General features: G+C 32.9%; 2 protein-coding genes across 2 annotated transcripts in view; both read left to right on the top strand.

The window, feature by feature from the left end:
* LOC144554315 (glyoxysomal fatty acid beta-oxidation multifunctional protein MFP-a-like) overlaps nucleotides 1–26,548 on the top strand; it is a 60,558-nt gene that overhangs the window by 10,389 nt on the left and 23,621 nt on the right. The window lies entirely within an intron of this gene.
* LOC144554307 (putative disease resistance RPP13-like protein 1) lies at nucleotides 7,693–15,525 on the top strand. Its single transcript, XM_078302632.1, has 8 exons — nucleotides 7,693–8,178; nucleotides 8,408–11,119; nucleotides 11,439–11,629; nucleotides 12,328–12,376; nucleotides 12,913–14,265; nucleotides 14,685–14,806; nucleotides 14,948–15,069; nucleotides 15,511–15,525. The coding sequence occupies exons 1-3, from the start codon at nucleotides 7,813–7,815 to the stop codon at nucleotides 11,520–11,522; spliced, it is 3,162 nt and encodes a 1,053-aa protein (XP_078158758.1). The 5' UTR covers nucleotides 7,693–7,812; the 3' UTR covers nucleotides 11,523–11,629; nucleotides 12,328–12,376; nucleotides 12,913–14,265; nucleotides 14,685–14,806; nucleotides 14,948–15,069; nucleotides 15,511–15,525.

Below are 26,548 nucleotides of genomic sequence, written 5' to 3'. Positions count from 1 at the left end.
AAAATCCATTAAATTGGCTTCAAATGATGAATTCAACTCATTAAAATCCATTTACCTTACGAGTGATACCTCTACTTGTGAAAGTTTTAAACATTCAAATTAATTTAGTTTAAAGTCAAGCGGTCAAAATTAGAAGGTTAATAAATTAATTTTAATGCATTTATTTTTTGAACATATTTTGACCACTTGACTCTATACAAAGTTAATTTTAAAATTAAATTGTTTTTACATGTAGACGCATCACTATAAAGTAGACAGATTTCAACGGTTTGAATTCATCATATAAAACTAATTCGATAAGGTTTAGACTTGAGTTCATCAAGAGACTTGATGAACTTATTAAGAACACCCTATTTCTACTCTTGGTATTAACTTGTATTATGAAAAACATATTATTAAAGTAATGGCATCCTTATCTCTTAAATATTGGTGCAAACATATCTAATATTTTAATTTTCAGGATTCTCTCACTTTTAAGGTTAGCGGCAAAATGCCCAACTAACAGTTGTATTAATAAATCAAAAGCTATATACAAAGACTAGCTAATTAACAGCTAGTAATTACCCAAGGAATCGAAAAGCAGCATATAATATTTACTTCAAATATGCATGTAATAATGTTTTAACGTTAGAAATCGAATATGAAGAATTTAGAGAATATAGAATCGGTAAAATAAAAATATATTACTGTACTAAAATATAATTAATATTGAGCCCATTTCACTTCCAAAATGAGACAAATAATTGGAGAACAAACATAACTTAAAATAATTACATTGAAAGATCAAGGAGACTGCTTAAAAAAACAATTAAATTTAGATGTACTTGTGAAAATAAAATTTTTAAGGGGCTGAATACAAAAAAGTTGATAGGATTTTTATGGTTTGGATTTGCTTCTCTCTTGGAAGCAACGTGGAAAACGGCCATTGTTTGATTAATAATATCTCGCCATTCTCAGAAATTCATTTCATCAATCAATGTGGATGAAATTCGAATAGAGAATGTTTTTTGAATATTAAAACAATTAAATGACTTAATCTCAACTTTACTTCAAAGAAAATGATTAAGCTTGGTAAAAATAAAGTTTGGGTTACATAGTTGACCACACAAATAACGCCATCGAAAAGTTACACAAACGTGAAGGGCTGATATATGAATGAAAAAACTATTTATTCTATTTCTCCAAATAATTGCCACGTGGTGCATTACCATTCGTCCAAGTAGGTTAGCACCCAGAGGTCCCGCTACATGAACCAAAGATTTTATCTGGTCACTTTTCTGCAACTTTTCCGTGTGCTATGCTGTTGCTGGGTTTAATTCACACAACATGAATGCTTAGATTTAGAAAAACGTACGTTGTGCCACTCAGAATTTACAATAAACAAAGCTGATTGATTAGAACAGCTGGATGAAGAACGCAGATGCTAGCTCTGAGCTGCACTCAAGCTTCACCTCCTTTCAAGGGTAGATGTAGAATGGGAAAAAGGGCACTGCGGAACCGGTTCTGTCACAGAATGGCATGGTACACGTGCTGGTTACGTGTTATGACTTGTGTGTTATGTACTGTGGTTATCTTTTAAAAATTTGGTACAACACGTCGCGCAAAATATCTAGTCACGGCACGTGGTCATGCAAGTCACGTGTAATTAGGACTGTTAGATCTACATTAAATGGTGAATCTTGAATAAACTAATATAATGTGTGATAAAATGACCACACGAGTCACATTTGGTCACGACACATTTGGGCACGACGTGACCATTCGCGTGCCATGACAAATCCTTGACATTTTGAACACACCACGACTCGTGAAATATTAACTTAATCACAGTATGACACAACACGGAATCAAAGGCATATTAGTTACAACACAACACTTTTTTTTTTTCAATCTAGATAAATGCAAGGAATTGACTTTGAAACAAAGCATCTTGCACCAAAATTACTTTCAATCAAAAATTATTTTCGATCGCCCTCCTTTATTATTATTGTTAGAAAACAACAAATCAATATGATTCATGACAAATCGGGTTTTTTATTTCTAAAATAAAAAAATTGTTTAATAAATCATTCACTTATTATTTTATTTTACAATCATTCAATATTTTTGATGGTCTTAAAACTATTTGGTTTTTTAATATCCAATGAGATGTTGACAATATAATATATTATAATTTATAACGATAGCTGCTAGATGGACCTCAGATATAAATAATATGAATGATGCGTCTAAATGTGAAAAAAAATTAATTTTGTATAGGGTCAAATGGTCAAAAAAAATTCAAAAAATAAATGCATTAAAATTAATATATTAACCTTCTAATTTTGACCGTTTGAAATTATACTAAATTAATTCGAATGTTTAAAATATTTACATGTAGACACATCACTTGTAAAGTTGACAGGTTTCAATAGTTCGAATTCGTCATTTGAAGATGATTTAACGGATTTTAGACTTAAATTCACTAAAAAACTTGATAAATTGAAGAACACCTTAGTTCTACTCAATATAATAACTATGCATTTACCTCCCTTCTATTCTCAAGAATAGAAGGACCCACCTCTCCTTATTTCTTTCCATCCAATTGCTGCAAGTCCCCATATACATAAATACATAATCTGCTTTTGCATATAGGTCCATAATATAATTTGATTTGCATATAGATCAATAATCGTCAAACTCCATAAACTATAAAATATATTAATAATATCAAACTAATATAAAACATCAAACACTGGACGAAGTGATCATGCAAACTGGAGATAATCGTCAGATCAATTTTTATCTAGAAAAGAGCCGTCTCATTATATTCTGTCCGAGTATTGAAACATCCTACTGCCCTCCATTATTGTACCTTTTGATTATTTAAGTTGCAACTTGTATTTATATATGGTACATTTTCTAAAAGATGTGCAACCTGTACTTCTAAATAACAAATCTGACTCATATTTTTTTCTATAGAATGTGCTCATAATTGTCTAAGATATATGGTGACAGGTGCGTAATATATTTATTTATAATGTTTTGATATGAATTATTGGATTGATTATTTGTGCATTTTTTTTTTCTTGAAGTAATTAACGGGTGAAGTTTATTTTTCTCAGATCTCAAATAACAACATATTTTTTGACGTACATGATTGGGGCTGCAAACGAATCGAACCGAATCAAACTTACCATAGTTTGAGTTTGAATTTGAATAAAATTCAAACCAAATTGGTTTGATTTGTTTCAGAACTAACTAATTTTGAATCGAATTAATTGCGAACTACAAATTTTTTGAATCAAAGTTAATCGAATTACGAACTACAATTTTTTTTTGGCAGCCCTAGTTATACTGGTAGCTTATGCATTAGTTTTCTTCTCGCGGAACAAAATTCACACGGTTTCATTTTACCTTTTACAAATTCACACTGATGGATTATGAGCCAGCTTAAGATTTCCTTACATTTTACGCTGCTGGCCAGATTGATTAAAATCATGGCATGGACCTAGTCAAATGATACTTATTCCATTGTTAATTTGTTGCATTGCTAAAACAATTTTTCTATTATAAGTTATCATTATATTAACAATTTTGAGCTCCGATATAAATTTTTTTCTTGCATTATTAAAAAATTTATTGTTGAATTCATTAGTTGCATTATTTGAGATTCGAATTTAAATAATTTGCGATAATTTCGAACGAATTATACCCAGTTTGAGTTTGATTTGAATAAGATTCGAACCGAACTGATTTGATTTGTTTCAGAACAAACTAATTTCAAATTGAATTAATAGCGAACTTTTTTGCGAATCAATCACGAACTACAAACTTTTTGTGCAACCCTATACATGGTTGCTTTACAAAATAGATAGACCTTATATAAAAAATAATAAAATAATATAATAAAGGTAGAAATGAGTGGAGAGGGATAGTGCTAAGTGTCTCGGATTTACATATTATAATTAATTCTATATCATTTTGTGCGTCTGAACATCTCATGTGGTGTCAACTTTTTTTTTGTTAGTGCATCGACAATGATAAATTTAAAATGTCAAGATTTGAAAAAAGTGAGCAAAGTGGATCAAATAATTGAGTCAAGTTGGCTTCACTGAAAGTTGCACATATTTATTTTTTATTTTTAATGGGAGGTGATGTTTTTTCTATTGTTTTGAATGAAGTTAAAATTATGTTGATTGCTTTCATTTATGTATAATTATCTATTACAGTAGTCATGATGACATTATAGCTATAAAATCAGGCTATTAATTCAATAAATTTTAATTAAACAATATATACACATATAGATCTACTGTGAATTTAGAGACATAACTAAACATTTGAAATTGTGAGGTAAATAAATTATCGTAGTGTAATTTTATTTTATAAGAAAGCTAGCGAGGGAGTGTCGGCTAAGTTAAATTATGACTCTCTATCTTGGATTTTAATTTTATCAGGTAAATGGACGACCGATGTTATTATGAGATTTGAACCATAAAAGTAACCGAACCCATTTCGATCGAACCAGGCTAGGTTTGAGCTTGGTTTGAATTAATTTCGAACCGAACCTGGTTTAGTTCGTTTCAATTCGAACCCATTTCGAATCGAATTAAACTCGAATCAAACCCGAATCAAACCCAAATCTACGAATTTTTTTGCCAGCCCTAAACATGTCTATCTAAATATAAATCTTTAAAAGTGGATGCATTTGATATATAACTTATTGCCTATCAAAATATATAGGCTAGAATTTTTTTGTCTACAATTAGAAAATTTTCATTTTGCCCATTTTTGTGAAGATTGTCAAAAAAAATTCATCTGTAGATCGAGATCTACTCTGACATTATTTTTAACTTGTAAATTTACTTTTATATTAATTTATTAAGAGCAATGATTTTGATTGTCGAGGGTACTTAATTTATAATTAACATAAGAGGTGTATATCTAGTGATGATAGCTAAGGAGGGTACTTAATTTTTATTAATACTTGAATTAATGGACCCCAGTGCCCAGAGATACACAAAAGGCTTGCCATTGCTGCTATGATTCCCTCTAGAATTACTAGTCAATCGTACAATGATACAATCCAAATGCTGTCATTAATTATATTTAGCATGCAACAATGACACTTTTACAGCAGTATTTATTTGCCAAATTGGTTGTAGGCTTAACTCTTATATAAGTAAAATAATTAATAAATAAAACAAGTAATATTGAATTTAGTAATTTTTTTTAGATGAATAGACGATACATATTAATATTGGAAATTCCTAGGAGAACACTCACTGTAGGCACTCATTTTTATAAAAAAATAATTTTTTTAATAGATTTTTCTGGAACGAATACGGAGCAGACTTGGACCGAAATTATTTTAGTTAGCACTCCAATAATTCGAAATTAAGCAACCATCATTCAAACTCCAGATTTCAAATTTTACCACCCACGCACCCTGGGGTGCGCACCAAATATTTTGGTGTGCCAGCTGGGGGTGAGCACCAAATTAATTTCTTTTTGGTAGGAAGCGCCCCAAATATTTTTTTTAGTTATGTTCTATTATGTTCTGCGTATAATTTGTAGTATAAAACGTTGATCAGATTGTGCATATAATTTGTAGTAATTTGCGCACTTACTTAGTACAAAGCGCTGCTCAGATTATGCGTATAATTTGTAGTATTTTTTTAGTTCAAATTTAGTACAAAATTTTATTTGTGGAATATGTGCGATTTATTTTCTACAATTTCACCGTCAAATTTGATGTGTACATATAATTCTAATCACCACAGAACAAATAGAATAGAATAGGAAAAAAATTTAGTCCAAAAATTTTAAACAAAACAGAATAGAACTTAAAAAAAATGGTGCGCTTTCTAAGGGTGTGCACCAAAAATAAAAAAAAGAAATTAATTTGATGCGCATCTCCAGTTGGTGTATTAAAAAATTTAGTACATGTCATGGGGGTGAGTTGGTTGTAAAAATTGAAATTTGAAGATATGAGTGATGGATATTTCCGAATTCGTTCGTACCCCTAAAGCAATATTGTTTTGGACTAATAAAGTAACAATGGTCATAATACCTGATCTTTGTGCACCAACAGCACATGCACGCCACCAACCAAGAGAAACTTAATTTACAATAATTACTTTACTTTACCTTTTTTCTGAGGAAAACCCGTGGGAATAATTACTTTACTTTACTTTTTTTTTAATTTTTAATAATTACTTTACTTGACTCACAGTCTTCTCCGACTCCCCAATAATTTATTTTTCTATCTAACATATCTTTCGTTTCATTTTCATATCAACAGCACAAGAGAAAAAGTCTGCAATTGTAGAACCATGATGGGTCTAGGTGGAGTGATTAACAACCTTCTCACCAAATTGCTGCCCTCTGTCATTGCATCTGCACAAGCTCCGTCTTCTTCCAAGTAAAATTGGTCTGCCTTCTTTGATTAAATACACCATTTTTATGTATAAAAGTCTAAATTTAGTAAAATTATACCTGTCGCACGTAATGTCACACATATTATTACATGTGTTTCTATTCAGCACCGTCGGATCTGAATCAAAATTCGTGCAGATTCAATCTAAGATGTGCAAATTTTTCGCTGGAGAGCTCGTCCGTTCTATTGGAACAGGTAATATTGAATTTAGTCTCTTTTAGATGAATAGACGATACATATTAATTAATATTGGAAATTCTTAGGAAAACACTTACTGTAGGCACTCATTTTTATAAATAATATATTTTTCTGAAACGAATACGGAGCAGATTTGGACTGAAACTTTTTTAATTAGAACTCTAATAATTCAAAATTAAATAGCCACCATCCAAAACTCCAGGTTTCAAAATTTTCACGTACCCTGGAGGCACGCACCAAATATTTTGGTGCACAGCTGGGATGCGTACGAAATTAATTTTTTTTTTTTTGGTAGGAAGCGCATCAAATATTTTTTTCTTAGTTCTGTTATGTTCTATTTTGCGTATAATTTGAAGTATAACACGTCGATTAGACTGTGCTTATAATTTGTAGTAATTTGTGTAATTACTTAGTACAAAACGCTACTCAGATTATGCGTATAATTTGTAGTAGTATTTTTTTGGTAAAAATTTAGTACAAAATTTTATTTGTTGAACATGTGCATTTTATTTTCTACAATTTCACCATCAAATTTGATGTATAAATATAATTCTAATCACCACAGAACAAATAGAATAGAATAGGAAAAAAATTTAGTCCAAAAATTTTAAACAAAATAGAATAGAACTTAAAAAAAATGGTGCGCTTTCTAAGATTGTGCGCCAAAAAATGAAAAAAAACTAAAAAAAGAAATCAATTTGATGGGCATCTTCATTTGGTGTATTAAAAAATTTAATTAGTACGCATCAAGAGGGTGAGTGGGTCGTAAAAATTAAAATTTGAAGATATGAGTAATGGTTGTTTAATTTTGATTAATTGAGGTAATAACTAAAAAATTTCGGGGATTTGGATGGATATTTCCGAATTCGTTCACACACCTAAAGCAATATTGTTTTGGACTAATAAAGTAGCAATGGTCATAATACCTAATCTTTATGCACCGACAGCACATGCACGCCACCAACCAAGAGAAACTTAATTTACAATAATTACTTTACTTTACCTTTTTTCGAGGAAAACCCGTGGGAATAATTACTTAACTTTACTTTACTTTTTTTAATTTGCAATAATTACTTTACTTGACTCACAGTCTTCTCCGACTCCCCAATAATCTATTTTTCTATCTAACATATCTATCGTTTCATTTTCATATCAACAGCACAAGAGAAAACAGAGTTTGCAATTGTAGAACCATGATGGGTCTACGTGGAGTGATTAACAACCTTCTCTCTTTATTGGGCACCAAATTGCTGCCCTCTGTCATTGCATCTGCACAAGCTCCGTCTTCTTCCAACTGTCCTCCAGCAGATCAAAACCACCAAGTTGAGGCTGAATTGAAAAAACTGCAGGGGATGCTGGAGCGGATCAAAGCCACGCTGTACGATGCCGAGCAGAGGGAGATCAGAGACAAGTCAGTCAAGCTTTGGTTGAAGGAGCTCAAGGGTGTTGCGTATGATGCAGAGGATGTACTGGATGAGTACCACTACGAATTCTTACGGGCAGAAGTTGAGGCAAGAGATGCTTCTTCACAAGATTCTCGTAAAAGGAAGCTAATTCAGGTAATTAATTTAATTTAATTTCCTTTTGCAAAGGGTTTTCTGTTCAAGAATTGCAAAGAGTAAATAATGGAATTGCTTATGAAATGCAAAGCCTGTATCACTGTATGGCTGTATATGTCAACCTGGTTAAATTCATTTGTCAGTAAGCAAAGACCTGTAAGATACAACTAGTTATGTACAAGAACATTATAGTAGGTCATACATTCTCAAGGTCATTATAACTCTCCAGGTTCCATACGACATGCTTGGTCAAATTCAGCAAATAAGGAGCAGATTTGATGAGATTATGGAACATCGGATAGCACTTCAATTGTCAGAGGGAGATGGGCCCATGCGTTGCAACAACGAATTGCATATAGCTCCAGTAGGCCCCTTTGTAGTTGAGTCGAATATCTTTGGGCGAGAGAGTGAAAAGGAGAAGCTGATTAAATTATTGTCCTCTGAACGTGATGTTGTTTCGGTGGTGACAATTGTTGGCATGGGGGGCATTGGCAAAACAACCCTTGCACAACTTACCTATAATGATCAAAGAATCCGACAAAAGTTTGATAAATTTGGGTGGATATGCGTATCAGAGGATTTCAATGTTGAAAGGCTCACCAAAGAATCACTGGAGTCTATTACAGAAGATGTGTGTGGTATTACAAATTTAGGTGCTTTGCAAGAGAAACTTTTGAGGGTAATAAGTGGGAAAAGGGTCCTTTTGGTCCTTGATGATGTCTGGAATGAGAAGAAGAGTTTTTGGGATTCATTTCAGACTCCTTTTATGTCAGCAAAATTTGCAAAAATTCTAGTTACTACAAGGAACGATCCTGTCGCGCGAATCATGCAAACAGAGCCAACATTCAAAATTGGTTGTTTGTCAACTGAACAATGTTGGCGATTGTTCGAACATTATGCATTTGGTGGCGTAGATCAGAATAAGAGCCCAAAGTTGGTAGGAATTGGGAAGCAAATCATGAAAAAGTGTGGAATGTTGCCCCTGGCTGTGAAGTCAATTGCTAGCCTTTTGAGGTATGAGGCGGAAGAAGAGAGTTGGAGAGAGATTTTGGAAAGTGAGCTATGGGAGTCAGATGCTAGCAAGGAGATATTTCCACCTCTTCAAATAAGCTATGCACGCCTTCCTACATATCTGAAGTCTTGTTTTTTATATTGTTCCATGTTTCCTAAAGACCACGTATACGATGTAGAAGATTTGGTGAAATTATGGATGTATCAGGGTTTTATTGAGTCTAAAGGAAACAAGACTCCAGAAAAGATTGGTTTTGAATATGTACAGCAGCTATGCCAAAGGTCCTTGTTTGAAAGAGAAGGCATGTATGAGAGGAATGATTTGGTTTGCCGGAAGTTTAAGTTGCATGATATAGTTCACGATTTAGCACGATGTAATTCGGAAGATGGTTGCCTTTCAATTACATCTAGTAAGCTCCCAATTTTTCCTAATGTACTACATCATTTGTATATCGCTGAATATGTGATGCTAAGAGATCCTATTCCCTCTGACAAGGTGGCTACTCTGCGTACACTCATTATAACTATCGAAAACTTTTCAGATGCTTTTGACTTTTCAATGGCACCAAAATTAAGAGCTCTAGTAATGCAATCCGATGATTATGGATTAGGTCAACCTCTTTCCTCCATGAAACATCTTCGTTATCTTTCACTTGGTAATGTTGAAACGTTACCTGAATGCATATGCTCCCTTTACAGCTTGCGAAATCTCTCTCTTAAGGAATGTTCTCTCAAAGTGTTGCCAAGAAAAATAGGAAATTTAATTAGCCTGGAAGAGCTGATAATTAATGAATGTAAGAAACTCGAGGTGTTGCCTGAGTCCCTTTGTCAACTCAAGGCCTTGAGGAAACTCTCTATTTCTTCATGCTATAAAATGAAGGAGTTACCAAACAACATAGGAAATGTAGTTAGCTTAGAAGAGCTCCGAATTGATAGTTGCTCTGGCCTCCGGGTGTTGCCTGGTTCCCTTTGTCAATTAAAGGCCTTGAGGAAACTCTGTCTTATGGAATGCGTGCTTCTTGAAGAGCTTCCTAGTGACATGGGGAGCCTTACAGATCTTAAAACTCTGAAAATCTGGGATACTGGTGTGAGTTGTTTACCTAGCTTGAGCAAATTTGTAGAAATTCAAGAACTAGAGGTGGGGATTGAATGCAAGACAATAGGATGGTTAAAGAATTTTCATGATCTGGGCGGAAAACTCTGTCTAACTGGATTGAAAAATATTTCTAATTTAATGGATGTCCGATGTGCTAACCTTATGAGTATGCATAACTTGGAACACTTGGCACTAAACTGGCATGAGGGTTACGGTTGGAATAGATTTGACATGCCAAAATTGATTGGCACCAGACTGCACAGTATATTTCATTTAAAGATCAAAAGAGGTGAGAACATATTTCTTGAAAAACAGAGTTGTTTTTCGGTGATGGCTAGTCTCCGGCCTCACCCTAATCTTACCAAGCTAGAAATAGGAGGTTGCAATTGCATTACATTTCCAGAATGGATTGGCAGCCTATGCAAGCTAAAGTATTTGAAAATTACCTCCTGTGATAGTTTGCAGTTCTTAAAAGCAGAGTCCCTGCCATTAGAACTTGAACAGTTGGAAATTTGTGGGTGCTATTCGCTAGTATCTATGCCTGGAATACAAAACCTGAAATCATTGGTCAAACTTTCCATCAGTTTTTGTCAGAACTTGTGCTCATTTATGGAACCATATCTTGAATTGACAATGAGAGCAGGGGTGGGTTCATATTGGACCTCATTGTTGGGGTTGACAAACCTTCCTTCACTCAGAAGTTTGAAGATTTCATTCTGTAAAAAATTGCAAGTATCGGTGCATGAGTTGCTTCCTGCAGAGCCTTGCAAAGTTGAGGTTTGGGAATGCCGTGGATTAATGGAGTGGTGCTTGCAACATGGAATAAACTACGAGGTACTTCCAAGTTCCTATTATTACATAATATTGTTGGTAGATAATTGACAAGTGTCAATATCTACTTTCTAAGCTTTATTTCTTTTAGTCGAATACAAAGTTTGAATCAGAATATATTTCTTTACTTTGTTTTTTCTTTCCACGCATACCATTCAGCTCAGGAAATACATTTTTTGGTAGTCATGTCATACGGTACTCTTACATACGAGTTGTCATGGTTGCAATCTGTTTATCCTCTAAATTAAACCACCTCGGATGAAATTTATATGATCTGGTGCCAATTCTTAATCAAAATTTCAAATTTCAAATATTAATTTAGGATCTCCTCCCTCTCCCCCCAACTACCCATACCCCCTCGGCCCCTCTCCCCCCCCCCGGTGGAGATGATCTGGTCCCAGAATAATGATGATAATGATGAAGTTAATGAAGATAATGATGATAATGATGATGACGATGAAGAGAATGAAGATGATGATGATGATGATGAAGATAATTCACAACTAGGTTAAGGTACTTTCTATTATTTAATTTGCTATTTCGAAAGTGGGCTATTATAAATTTGAGTCAAGTATCCCCATCAACCATACAACCAATGTTACTTTTTATCTATATTAGAAAATCAGGATAGGATTAAAAATTTCTATCATGTAAAACAATCAATCCAGAAATTCTTAACAATCGTAATTTTGTCGATTTTTTTTATTAATATCCAACATTAAATAGAAAATTACAAAACTGCCCATATTTTTTGAGGAATTTTAAAAATTGCCCAAACCACTGAGAATGCTGGCAATTCTAATTTTTTATTTGATTTGACATCATTCGACAAAGCAGAAGATTAAATTTAAGATTTATGATTTTTCTATTTTAATTAAATAGAAGATGTTATGACTTTTTTATTTTTTCGGTTGAAATATTAGAAATATTTTATATTTTTTTTGAAAATAGATGAAATACTATAAGATACTATTTATTAGAAAGATTGCGACTAATAACACGGATCAACATTTTTCAGTCAGGATTATTTGCAGCTGTAAAAAAAATTAAAATATTTCTTTGTGTGTTCTGAAAAAAATATAAAATGTTTTGGATCTGAGTTATTAATCCTGGTTCAAAAGTCAGTTCTGGATAAATAAAGAAATTATTGTGGTCTTTCTAGTACATTTAAATTCTAAAGTACTCCATCTATTTTTGTGTTTGTTGTGTAGCGAGGAAGGTTTGCAAGCTAAAGGGTTACTTCACTACAAGAGAATGCTGGTAATTAAACAACATTGGGTTTTCAAAACAAATATAAAAATTCTTAAATGTACTAGCAAATTTTATATTTTCAAAAATATAAAATTTTACTTTTAAATTTTATTACTTTTATTATTTGTTTAGATAGGTAGAAAATCACTTGAGCTAAAGATTGTGGACTGTTCAAAAGTAGTGGTTTTTAACCTATATAAAAATAGTAAAATTATTCTAAAAAATGTAAAATTTGGTGTCCAAGTACATTTTAATATGGAGATCATGTTAAGCTGTTCGGATCAACTTTTTGGACTTGAAAAATGGAGATATTTATCCATAGTATGAAAACATCTGTGCTATGCATAGTACCATAGCTTCTCTCTTAGGAATAGTATTCTAATCTTTTTCTTTATTTAGTTTGAGCGTCAGAGACCATGGGTTGATACATAATTTTCTGTTACATTCATCATTCTACAATAACTTTATACACAAATGAAAGAAGGTAAAACTATACTACAAAAATTTGGACTAATGCATTTCCCTTTTAAATACTTCTATGACAGGCAGTAATAAAGGATATTTCACTAAAGCAACCGATATTCTGTGACCTAGAGAAATACTGCAACTAGGGCTGTAAATGAGCCGAGTTTGAGCGAGTTACCCCCAACTCGAACTCGGCTCGTTTAATAAACGAGCGAGCCAACTCGAGTTGAGATGGTAATAACGAGTTGTAGAGGTAACTCGAACTCGGCTCGTTATCAACTCGAGTTGGCTCACAACTCGTTTATAACTCGTTTAACCAGTGATAGTATTACAACACAAGTTCAAATATATTTTGCACGAATCTCAAAGCACAAATAACAGTCTAGAGATTCGGGTTTGATTATTTTGGAATTTATTGTGACCAATAATTTGCAACTCGAGTTATAAATGAGCGAGTTGGGGCCAACTCGAACTCGGCTCATTTATTAAACGAGTTGGCCAACTCGAGTTGTAAATGAGCTGAGCTGTAAATGAGCCGAGTTAAACGAGCTGTAAATGAGCGAGTTACGAGCGAGTTACGAGTTCGAGCTTTTTTGCCCAGCCCTAACTGCAACTCGAGTTGTGTGCTTGCTACAAATACTTCTACAATTGACTTGGGACTTGATTGGCCAAAAAACTGCCTCACAAGATCGCATAGCTGGTGCACATTTTTTCAGGAAAGGCCTCTTTTTCTCATTAATTAGTTGGTTCTGCATCAATTGTATGCTTGATTTTACTTCCCTTATGACTTGCTCCTATGTTAGTTTTGATTGGATCACTGTTTATCATAAAAATTTGGATCATAAAAGAACAGTGATTTTCAAAAATTCAAAAAAATAGTAAAAATATTTCAAAAAAATGTAAAAGTTGGTCTCCAAGCACATGTTAATATGGAGATCATATTTAATGGTTTGGATTAACCGTTTGAACTTTTAAATCATAAAATAAGGGCGGGAAGTAAACCAAGAGCTTTACTTCCCAAAGGATGGTAGTCCACCTCATTTTAACCACTATCAGGTCAGGTCCAAACCAACCAGGTAAAGATTTCACCTTCTCTGTTAAACAAAGAATATTACTATTATCCCTACAGGTTCTTACTTCAGTAATATCATTTATCATTTATCATTTTCCATCTACAGCCCGGCACAAGTGATGCCGCTTTTAGAAATAGTTCACACCCGTAACACCTCTCCTCAGGTCGTGGTCGTCCTGCTCGACTTGGCCAGAAAGATTCGCAAAACTCCGATAGTCGTCAAAAACTGTATTAGTTTTGCTGTCAATTGCATGTTTTTCCCTTACACTCAAGCAGCTTTCCTTCTGGTTGATCACGGGGTCGATTTGTACCGAATTAACTAGGCCATGGTTGAGTTCGGCATGCCCATGGGACCCTTTAGGTATTTTCTAATTGTGATGTTTTTTATATTGGGGGAATTTCATATATACCCCTCAAAAACCTTAAAATTACGTATGCCCCCCTCTAAAATTCATAATATTATATTTACCTTTCTAAATTTCCAAAACTCACAAATTTACCCAATTTATTGACTTTTCTATTAAAACTCATTTTAAATTTATACGAAAAATGTCCCGTCATCTAATTGATCAGTTTCCGAGGACAAATAGTTCATTTCTCTACTTGTGATGCATACAAAATGGCATTTCTCTACAAATTTTATTAAACAGAGAAATAATACCGGATGTGGATACACATTCAGCTGTGGTTCTATTCTCTTTGTGGAAGAAAGTTTAGTTGTAAACAATGAAGAACTTTCAAAACAAAGTTTGATTTTTAATTCTTGTTTTATGCCTTTAGACTGGCTGATCTGGTAGGATTTGGTGTTGCTGTAGCGACTTGTACGCAATACCTCTGAAGTTATCCTAAAAGATGCTATAACTCCTCACTCATTCCATCTATGCTTCAGGATAAAAGAACTGGTACTTATGTGTTCTTCTACCATATGTTTTAATAATTAAAAAATAAACCCAGCTAATCAAAACCCTAAAGAAATCCAATTCAGTCCAGTACTGGTATAACTGGTACAACTGATACTAAGGTCTATTGATAAATTTTGCCAGGAGAAGCTTCTGGCAAGGGTTTTTTCATTTATGATGATAAGAGAAAAGCAAGCATAGATCCTGAGATTGCAAAATATGTTGAAAAATCAAGGAGATTATCTGATTTTGCCGCCAATTCCATGGTATCTTTCAATGTTAACATATATTGTTTTCTTTTCTTTCTACCTATATTCTCCCATTCTTTTTATTTTGTTTAAGATTTTATGGATTAGTGAAAAAAAATCAATGAGTTGATGGATTCTAAAATAATTGAAGTGATCAAAACAGTGATGGGTTGGCCTCTTGTAGTACTGAAACCATTCCATGAACAGATATGCTTTTAGTAGAAAAAATAGGTATATGTATAAATATGCTAAGGGGGAATTTCACGTTTATCCCTCAAAAACTTCGAAATTACATATTTCCATATATACCCTTCTAAATTTAAAAATCTCACAAATTTACACAATTTATTGACTTTTCTATTAAGACTCATTTTAAATTTATAGAAGTACCAATTTTGCCCTTTATTATAAAAAAAATGTTCCATCTTCTAACGCAATTGACACACTTGCCCATGACAGATTGCTGGATTAACGGATAAGGATATATATAGTAGAGATGTTGTTTTTCCCAGTTGTGAACGAGGCATGTCGGATACTTGATGAGGGTATTTCAGTCAAATTTCCTGACCTGGATATTGCATCAATCATGGGCATGGGTTTTTCTTCTTACAGGTTACTTTTTATTAAAACCCCTCAAGTTTTGTAAAATTGCAATTACTCCCTCTTGAAAAATTAATTCCAATGTGATTCATTCATACATGTTTAGATTGTAATTCCAATTACTGATATCATATTTTTCTTTTAATATATATATATATATATATATATATATTAGGGGAGGCATACTGTTTTGGGCTGATACAATGGGAACAAATTATGTGTATAGTAGACTGATGACTTGGTGCAAATTATACGGTGGATTTTTCAAGCCATGCGATTATCTAGCCGAAAGAGCAGTTAGAGGATTATCTCTTGTAAGAAGCAATCTTTTAAAATTTTATAATTTGGGTTTATTGTTTTGATGCATGAAATAATATCCTGCATCTTTTTGTTGCAAATATGACCACATGATCTGAAAAAACTGCACAAATCTGACCCAAATAACCCACATTTTCACAGAATTTCTTTATTAATAGAAATAATATTAAAATATAGGTTTCTAGATGGATTACATGGGTATTTTGATTTGGTAGAAAGAACCGAAAAAATATCGTTTATTTTCTACCGAATTGAAATGCCCATGTAATCCATCAAGAATCTGTAATATTACGTTACATCGATTATTATTTTTATACCGATAAATTTAGGAACAAATAATAATTATATACACGTCTGGAGTTAGGATCACACGTGTGATTATCCCTATAGAAAATATTGTAGGAACTCTCACAAAAATTCAAATAATATCCCATTTAATTTTTAAAATAAATATATTCTTTAGCGGGTCTCAGCAATTATGAAATAAATACAAATCAAAAACATCGATTTGAGTTACTTCTTTTCGATAACCTCTCGAATTTAGCTTCAATTGTAATTTTCAGATGGACAACTGTTAGTATTTCGATCACAGATCACTCATATCAATTCGGATTGGAATGAAATTTAATACCTGAAAATATAATTTCCTGATCTACAACTTTCGTGTAGAAGACTATCCTAAATTCCAAACGTAGGATTCTCCATAAAATTATAAAGTCAGTAAATATTTCAGTTCGGAGACTGCAGACCTTTATCGATCATTTTTATCTTTTCTCCTCACTGGAAATTAGGATTAAGGTGAAACTAATTGCGTTAGAACCGTAACAGAAAAACTTACAACTCTTACATTTTAACTTTCTTCAAATTTCGAACTTATAATTCCAGTTATTTCAATCTTAGGAGACAAACATTAAAACAAAATTCTGTCATGGGCTCAAACCCGAATTTACAACATGTTGGTCCACTAAACTCAAGCCCAAAAATCACAAATCATCTTTTAAACCTAACCCTACCTTATATAAAGCCTCTCCACAGCCACCCCCCCTTCTTTTCCCTAACCCTAGCCGCCACAGCACCCTTTCCCTCCTCATTTCGGATCTAAACCCCTGCTGGACCCAAACCGGCCAGCCAACTTCCGAAGAGAACCACTGCCTGTACGTCCGGATTTTGGAGAAGCAATCAACATGAGAGTTGTAGTGCTCGGCGATACAGAACCGTGAGCGCTGGAATCATCCCAATCGGTGTCTCGACTGATGAGAACCGTCCAAAACAGTGACTGCTGCGCCTACCTTCCTAAACTGCAAATTTCAAGTAATAAGTTTATTCTTAGATTATAATAATTCATGAATAAGTACATCTAATTATATTCTGAATTTTTATTTACTTTTAAGAATTTCTGAAATTATATTTAAAAAGAAATAAGAAGTTAATTAAGCGTTTAAAACTTAGGAGCAAACCGCGTGAATTTAGGAGACGCTGAGAATACGCGAGATCCTGACAACCGCTCAAACGAAGGCACTGAAAATACAGGTGCGGGTTCCTGGTCTTTTTACAAATAATACAAAAAAAATGCATGGATTGAGGTAAGTAGTCATTTTTCTTAATCTGGTGGATAAACTGCATGTTGTGAATGTCGAACAATCGTTTGAATTTGTGTAGAATTGCATGATAGGAACTCTTGGTGCATGAAATTGAATTGATAGAAATTGAATTGTGAATTTGAGAATGGGGAACTTGAATGAATCGTTTTAAATTGGGGCCGTCCGTGTGAGGCGGTTCTGCATGTGTTTTTGAAAAGCGGGCTGTCCATGTGTGGCAGCCCAGTGTGTGAACAGGACAGAACAGAACAGAACAGAACAGAACGGGTCGCCAAATTCGCGGCGGTTCGCCGGATGGGTCCCCGAAATGGCCCATCTAGAGTGTGATAATCGGGTCGTCCTTGCGTGGCGATTCGCCGGGTTTTCATGTACGGGCATGGATTCCCAGAGTGTGGAATTTTAAAACCTTTTGAAATGAGTTAGAAAGGGGCGGGAATAAAAACTGGTTATTTTAAAGTGATTTGCATATCCGAATTGATAGGGACATGGGGAAAAATTCAAAAACCTTCTTTTTATGTTATTTGGGGAATTAAATGCATTGATTTGTAAAAGCACCAGCTGGAACTAAATTCCGCACTGAGAGTTAGTTCGATCTCTCACCGTACCACCTGTTATGTGGGTTCCAGGAAACGAAGAAGAAAGCATGGAGGAAGGCCGCGGGTGAGGAAATTAGCGGAAGTTGTTAAGATAGCCACTATCTGTTTATTTTATATTTGTATGAACAATATATTGTGTGGACATGGCAGTGACTGTTTGACTAGCCTTGTCTGACATATTGTCTCTTTTCTGTTTGTTTGTGAACTCCATTTACTTTTAAATAAAGTGGCTTGTTGAATGTTTTTTTATTGATAATGTATGTGATGTGCTTAACGCCTAGCGCATAAATGCGCGGCGGGTTGTCCGGGGGTGTGACAACTTAGTTGGTATCAGAGCCAGCACATACAATATCAATAATTTCCCGCTAAGTGAGTGCGTATTAAGGTCTTATCTTTAGAATTCAAATAATACAATTTAAATACATAATTTCGATGAGACTTCATATAATACAGTTTATGTATGTAGAAATAAGTGTTAAGGTCTTGTCTTTAGAATTTTAAACTTAATAATTTTTATTCGAAATTTAATTCTTGTTTTCAGTTAATATCCCACAATTGTATCCCCAAATTTGAATAGTTATCAAACTTTAGAAATTCTGAAATTGATACTTCTATATATATAATATTCGCCTAAATTTCGGTTTTAAGGTCTTTATTACATTAATCATTAATTTGTTAATATTAAAGCAAAGAAACTTGACTATTTTAGTCTAATTTTCAGATTGAATATTTTTTTTCTATTGAATGAAGAACTTTATAATTAAGGAATACAATAATTAGATTTTAATATCCCAATTATGTAAAGAATTTATTGAATTTTATCCTGACAAAGATACTTTCTTCCAAGATCACTACATATTAGAGAAATAAACAATTTCCAACAGAGCTATTAGTTAGAAAATATATTTTCCAATTTGTTAATTTCACAGATGGAAACTTTTCTTAAAATATCTCTTGTAATAGAATTAGTACACCCTGAATATTTTCTCAATGATATCAAAAAAAAAAAAATGATGAAGAATGAACAAAAAAATGCAGGTAGTATAGATTACATAAACAATGTCCCCCGTACAACCAGTTATTATTATTATTATTATTATTATTATTATTATTATTATTATTATTATTATTTTATTTTTAAAAGACAAAAATGTAATATCAATTTTTGGTATGAAAATGACTACCACTACAGATTTTGAATGATTAGTCGATTAACTGCATCTAATCTGACCTCATAGGATTTTCGTTAAATCATCATTTATTATTAGTCTTAATAAATTTCTTATCAAGAATTCATTCAAATTATTTTGAAATAATATGGTAATTTTATCAGAGTTGCGCAGCAAAAGCGTAGTGAAAGTATTTCTAGTTTTATATTTGAATTTTGCGGACAAAATTCCTTTTAAGAGGGGAAGGATGCAACGTTCCATCACATCAATTTTTCTTAGTTTTTGTCATAAATCATCCCAAGAAAATGTAACAACTATTTATGTAACACTTCATCACGATTAGATACATTTTAGAACTTATTTAAATAAGATTTTTATACAAATTAATATTAAAAAGTTTAAACACTTTGTAAAAGAATAGTCCAAACAAGAAATCGGTCTAACATGCATCTTGGGTTAGAATCACATGTGCAGTTAAATTTGCGTGAAATTTAATATCTGAAAAGATAACTTTAATATCTACAATTTTTGTTTACAAAGTTATCCCAAATTCCTAACGTAAAATTCAGCATAAAATTCTAAAGTCAGTAAACAGTGTTGTTCAGAAACTGCAAACCTCTATCGACTATTTTAATGATTCCGCCTCACTGAAAATTTCGATTAACTTGAAATCAGTCTTGATTGAACCATAATGGAAAATCCTATGATTATTATGGAGTAAATTTTCTCAAATTCTGAACCTTTAAGTCTAGGTATGTTTATTTTCAAGAACAAAAATTAAAACTGCATAAAACAGAATTTTGTAAATAGCACAAAATAGTAATGTTAATTAATTATGGTTTATTAAAATCCAATCCGACTCAAAGAATGAGATAGCACTCGCGATCGATAGAAAAAGTATGCAAATGTTAGGAGACGGCCCCTATAATTCAAGACAGGAGATCACGTGCGTCTAAATGGATATCCAGGAAGTAAGTACGACATTTCAGAGTCACGACAAAGCGAAACCCTAGATATGTTGAACCTTTCAAAACATTAAAGCATATAGAAACCATTTGCCTAAGAGTCAGCACTATTTCCAACCAGGATAAAGTACATCTAATCTTCTCTAGCTCACAACAGTAACTATATATTCTCGTACTCATCCTACATCATCGACCATTCTAACTCAAGCTTAAAATGAGATGTTAGTGTATGAAATTTTTTATGATGTTATATTTGAATTTTGAGGACAAAATTCATTTCTGAAGAGGGGAGGAATGTAGCATTTAGTCATAGTCAATAAAAGTAAATTACGATTAGTGTTTGAATTTTGAGGACAAAATTCTTTTTAAGGGGGGAAGGATGTAATATTACGTTACATCGATTATTATTTTTATACCGATAAATTTAGGAACAAATAATAATTATATACACGTCTGGAGTTAGGATCACACGTGTGATTATCCCTATAGAAAATATTGTAGGAACTCTCACAAAAATTCAAATAATATCCCATTTAATTTTTAAAATAAATATATTCTTTAGCGGGTCTCAGCAATTATGAAATAAATACAAATCAAAAACATCGATTTGAGTTACTTCTTTTCGATAACCTCTCGAATTTAGCTTCAATTGTAATTTTCAGATGGACAACTGTTAGTATTTCGATCACAGATCACTCATATCAATTCGGATTGGAATGAAATTTAATACCTGAAAATATAATTTCCTGATCTACAACTTTCGTGTAGAAGACTATCCTAAATTCCAAACGTAGGATTCTCCATAAAATTATAAAGTCAGTAAATATTTCAGTTCGGAGACTGCAGACCTTTATCGATCATTTTTATCTTTTCTCCTCACTGGAAATTAGGATTAAGGTGAAACTAATTGCGTTAGAACCGTAACAGAAAAACTTACAACTCTTACATTTTAACTTTCTTCAAATTTCGAACTTATAATTCCAGTTATTTCAATCTTAGGAGACAAACATTAAAACAAAATTCTGTCATGGGCTCAAACCCGAATTTACAACATGTTGGTCCACTAAACTCAAGCCCAAAAATCACAAATCATCTTCTAAACCTAACCCTACCTTATATAAAGCCTCTCCACAGCCACCCCCCTTCTTTTCCCTAACCCTAGCCGCCACAGCACCCTTTCCCTCCTCATTTCGGATCTGAACCCCTGCTGGACCCAAACCGGCCAGCCAACTTCCGAAGAGAACCACTGCCTGTACGTCCGGATTTTGGAGAAGCAATCAACATGAGAGTTGTAGTGCTCGGCGATACAGAACCGTGAGCGCTGGAATCATCCCAATCGGTGTCTCGACTGATGAGAACCGTCCAAAACAGTAACTGCTGCGCCTACCTTCCTAAACTGCAAATTTCAAGTAATAAGTTTATTCTTAGATTATAATAATTCATGAATAAGTACATCTAATTATATTCTGAATTTTTATTTACTTTTAAGAATTTCTGAAATTATATTTAAAAAGAAATAAGAAGTTAATTAAGCGTTTAAAACTTAGGAGCAAACCGCGTGAATTTAGGAGACGCTGAGAATACGCGAGATCCTGACAACCGCTCAAACGAAGGCACTGAAAATACAGGTGCGGGTTCCTGGTCTTTTTACAAATAATACAAAAAAAATGCATGGTTTGAGGTAAGTAGTCATTTTTCTTAATCTGGTGGATAAACTACATGTTGTGAATGTCGAACAATCGTTTGAATTTGTGTAGAATTGCATGATAGGAACTCTTGGTGCATGAAATTGAATTGATAGGAATTGAATTGTGAATTTGAGAATGGGGAACTTGAATGAATCGTTTTAAATTGGGGCCGTCCGTGTGAGGCGGCTCTGCATGTGTTTTTGAAAAGCGGGCTGTCCATGTGTGGCAGCCCAGTGTGTGAACAGGACAGAACAGAACAGAACAGAACAGAACGGGTCGCCAAATTCGCGGCGGTTCGCCGGATGGGTCCCCGAAATGGCCCATCTAGAGTGTGATAATCGGGTCGTCCTTGCGTGGCGATTCGCCGGGTTTTCATGTACGGGCATGGATTCCCAGAGTGTGGAATTTTAAAACCTTTTGAAATGAGTTAGAAAGGGGCGGGAATAAAAACTGGTTATTTTAAAGTGATTTGCATATCCGAATTGATAGGGACATGGGGAAAAATTCAAAAACCTTCTTTTTATGTTATTTGGGGAATTAAATGCATTGATTTGTAAAAGCACCGGGCTGGAACTAAATTCCGCACTGAGAGTTAGTTCGATCTCTCACCGTACCACCTGTTATGTGGGTTCCAGGAAACGAAGAAGAAAGCATGGAGGAAGGCCGCGGGTGAGGAAATTAGCGGAAGTTGTTAAGATAGCCACTATCTGTTTATTTTATATTTGTATGAACAATATATTGTGTGGACATGGCAGTGACTGTTTGACTAGCCATGTCTGACATATTGTCTCTTTTCTGTTTGTTTGTGAACTCCATTTACTTTTAAATAAAGTGGCTTGTTGAATGTTTTTTTATTGATGATGTATGTGATGTGCTTAACGCCTAGCGCATAAATGCGCGGCGGGTTGTCCGGGGGTGTGACAGAATCCTATATTAATTTAATATTATTTCTATAAATACAAAATACTGGTATTTTCATGGTACTGTGTCTTCTTTAGTTCAGTTGAGGTTTAAAGTAATTTTTGCTTGGCTTTGTATTTTGTAAAAATGGCACCATATATAGTACTATACTATAGGGCCTGTATGAAATCTGTTTTTTGTATTTCATTTATTTTTGCAACTTACACTAATTTCAATTTAAATTGTGCAGGGAGCTCGGATTGATCAGATGAAATCTTAGTTATAAGGGGTTTAAAATTGTTCCTCTTTGTCTATGGTTAATTCAAATTAAAGCGAAAGAATAAGTAATGCTGTTGCTCTTTCAAGCTTTCAAGTCTTAAATGATATTCTTTGGATGTAACCCAGATATATATTAAACAAAATAAGGAGAGTTCTTCATTGTTTAAATTTTATTAACTCAAAATTCAAAACTTAAATGTCAAAATAAAACTGTTAGATATGATCTATATTATTTTCTCTATGTACATGTAAAAATTATAATATAGACTATGATATTTCAACTTGATTTTAATTGTTATCATGAGCTTTTAAAAATACATTGATATGAATAATTCTTTTATGTCAATTTTTTAACTTATTGATTCACGTAAAACCAAAATCAAAAGATATTAATTTTTATGTGCATCTAGTGAAATAAACATACAGTCTTGTTAAATTTTCACGTTATGTGATCATTGGTGTGGTAAATTAATTTGATCATGCTGGCCTCTCTCCAATAAAGACCGAACCATTGGTTCATTTAATCGTTTCCATCCATTTATTTAATAATAAAATAATTCATCTTATTTCTAACAAATTATTTTTTTAGCTCCTAAGAATAAAATTTTTGGTTCAGTCGTCTCTTGCATATCATATGAGACATGCTTTATTCTCAATACCAACAGCATGATTTTAATGCTTGTCGTTATTAAAAATGATTTTAATCAAGAAAAGCATATATACCCAGCCAAGATAGAATTAAAAATGATTTTAATGCCTGTCGTTATTAAACAAGTGTAACACACACTTGTACTTTTTTTTTTGCCAGAAATATATCTTTTCATGAACTAATATTTCTTCTCTTTATATTTATAATTCATGAATCTTGCAGCTTTTAATGAGATCTCTAATTCATGAACCAAAATATAAATAAATAAATATTTTTTAATTCATTGTTAATGATTTACAAAAAAATTAACATTTGACTTAAAAACCAAATGATAGGAGAGCAATAAAAAAAAAATGAGAGTATTTATATCCTCCCAAATCTTGACAGATCACTGACAGGTTTCAACTTGAAAATATTTTTTGTTTAATCCAGGGAACAAAATAAATAAATTGATTTGACAGAGCCAATTTTCACGATATTATCCCTAATAGTTTGGTATTAACTTAACTTGTATTAGGAAAAGCATAGTATTATACTAATGGGGCGGTGGCCTCCTTGAGACTTCCTATAATTTTGTCTCCCTTGGCATCCTTATCTCTTAATATTGCTGCAAACATATCTAATATTTTAATTTCCATGATTCTCTCTCTTTTAAGGTTTTTAGGATTCTCTCTCTTAATATTGCTAACAGCTAGTAATTACCTAAGGAATCGAAAAGCAACATATAATATTTACTTCAAATATGCATGTAATATTTTAACGTTAGAGATCGAATATGAAGAATTTAGAGAATACAGAAGCAGTAAAATAAAAAATCTGTTATTACTGTACTAAAATATAATTAATATTGAGCCCATTTCACTTCCAAAATGAGACAAATAATTGGAGAAAAAACATAACTTAAAAAAATTACATTGAAAGATTCAGTGTTCTAAATAGCGCGCTATAGCGCCGCTATAGTGTTTTTGGAGACAAAACGCTATGCTATGGCATTAAAACACGCTATTTGCACTACAGACGCTATAGCGGTAATAGCGGTCCGCTATAGCGTATAGCGTGTAGCGCAAATAGCGCGCACTATGCAACATTTGCTGTTTTTTTTTTTCAATTTATATGAGCTTTAAAATAAATAAATAGTGAAGATATTGTTTAATTTTGATGAATATTACATTATATCAAATTTAAGTCCGCTATAATAATTTTTTCATTTTGCTCTTGGTTTTTTTTTTCAACTGATGATAAATCAAATAAATAATTGCTAAATTATGAAAATTTTAGGGACTAACAAGAATTTCTTCAAGGATCATCTGTTTATTTTACTAGAAGTATGATTTTTTTTTCTTTTCAATTTCTAGGTTATTTTGAAATTAAAATAGAAAAAAATATAAATTATGTTATGATGTTGAAGATATTTTAAATAGAAAAATATCGATAGTTTATGATATGAGTATTATTATAGATATTTTGAGTCGCAATTTGGACTTTGTATTGGTTCAATATGAATATTATAATCTTTTAATCAATTTGATATTATTTATTGTTCTATGAGATTAAATAATGTTGATATTTAGTACAAATATATAATATAATTTTTATAAAAATAAAAAACGCTATTTGAAATAGTTTTCGCTATAGCGTCGCTATTCGCTATAACTTTTTTTGGAGGCTTCCCGCTATGACGCGATAAACGCTATTTAGAACCTTGGAAAGATCAAAGAGACGTACTGCATTCTTAAAAACAATTAAATTTAGACGTACTTGTAAAAATATAATTTTTAAGGGACTGAATACAAAAAAGTTGATAGTACTATGGTTTGGATTTGTTTCTCTCTTGGAACTTGGAAGCAACCTGGAAAACGGCCACGGATTGATTAATAATGTCTCGCCATCCTCAGAAATTCATTTCTTCATTCAATGTGTATGAAATTCGAATAGAGAATGTTTTCTGATTATTAAAACAATTAAGTGACTTAATCTCAACTTTACTTTAAAGAAAACGATTAAGCTTCGTAAAAATAAAGTTTGGGTTACATAGTTGACCACACAAATAACGCCATCGAAACGTTACACAACGTGAAGGGCTTAAGGCTGAATATGAATGAAAAAAACTATTTATTCTATTTCTCCAAATAATCGCCACATGGTGCATTACCATTCGTCCAAGTAGGTTAGCACCCAGAGGTCCCACTACCTGAATCGAAGATTTTCTCTGGTTACTTTCCTGCGATGTTTCCGTGTGCTATGCTGTTTCTGGGTTTAATTCAAATCCCATGTGCTATGCTGTTGCTGGGTTACGTGTCATGATTTATATGTTCCGTGTTGTGATTATTTGTGTACTGTGATTATCTTTTAAAAATTTGATATGGTACGACATGTCACACGAAAGATCTAGTTACGTCACGTGGTCACACAAGTCATGTGTAATTAGTAGGGCTGTTAATGATTAAGACTTAGCTCAAACTCGACAAGGCTCAATAAGAGAAGCAAAAAGATTCTGCTCATAACTTGGTTCGACTCAACTCATGTAAATACTTGACTCGACTCGACTCAGTTCGCGAGCCGGCTCAAATTTTTGGTACATATTTCGGCTGATGTAAACACTGTAAAAATTTGGGCATAGGCACCAGCGTGACCGCGTCTAAATTTGTGGTTTCTGTTTTATGTGAATTTATCTATGTTACTTCCGTGCAACAGTTGACGATAAGGCAATAGCTCTCTCAGTGGATTTAGAAATG

This window comes from Carex rostrata, chromosome 5 (genome assembly GCF_964058835.1).
Source record: "Carex rostrata chromosome 5, lpCarRost1.2, whole genome shotgun sequence".
Taxonomy (NCBI): domain Eukaryota; kingdom Viridiplantae; phylum Streptophyta; class Magnoliopsida; order Poales; family Cyperaceae; genus Carex; species Carex rostrata.
The sequence above is the reverse complement of the archived record's forward strand: the minus strand, read 5'-3'. Positions and strand labels throughout refer to the sequence as shown.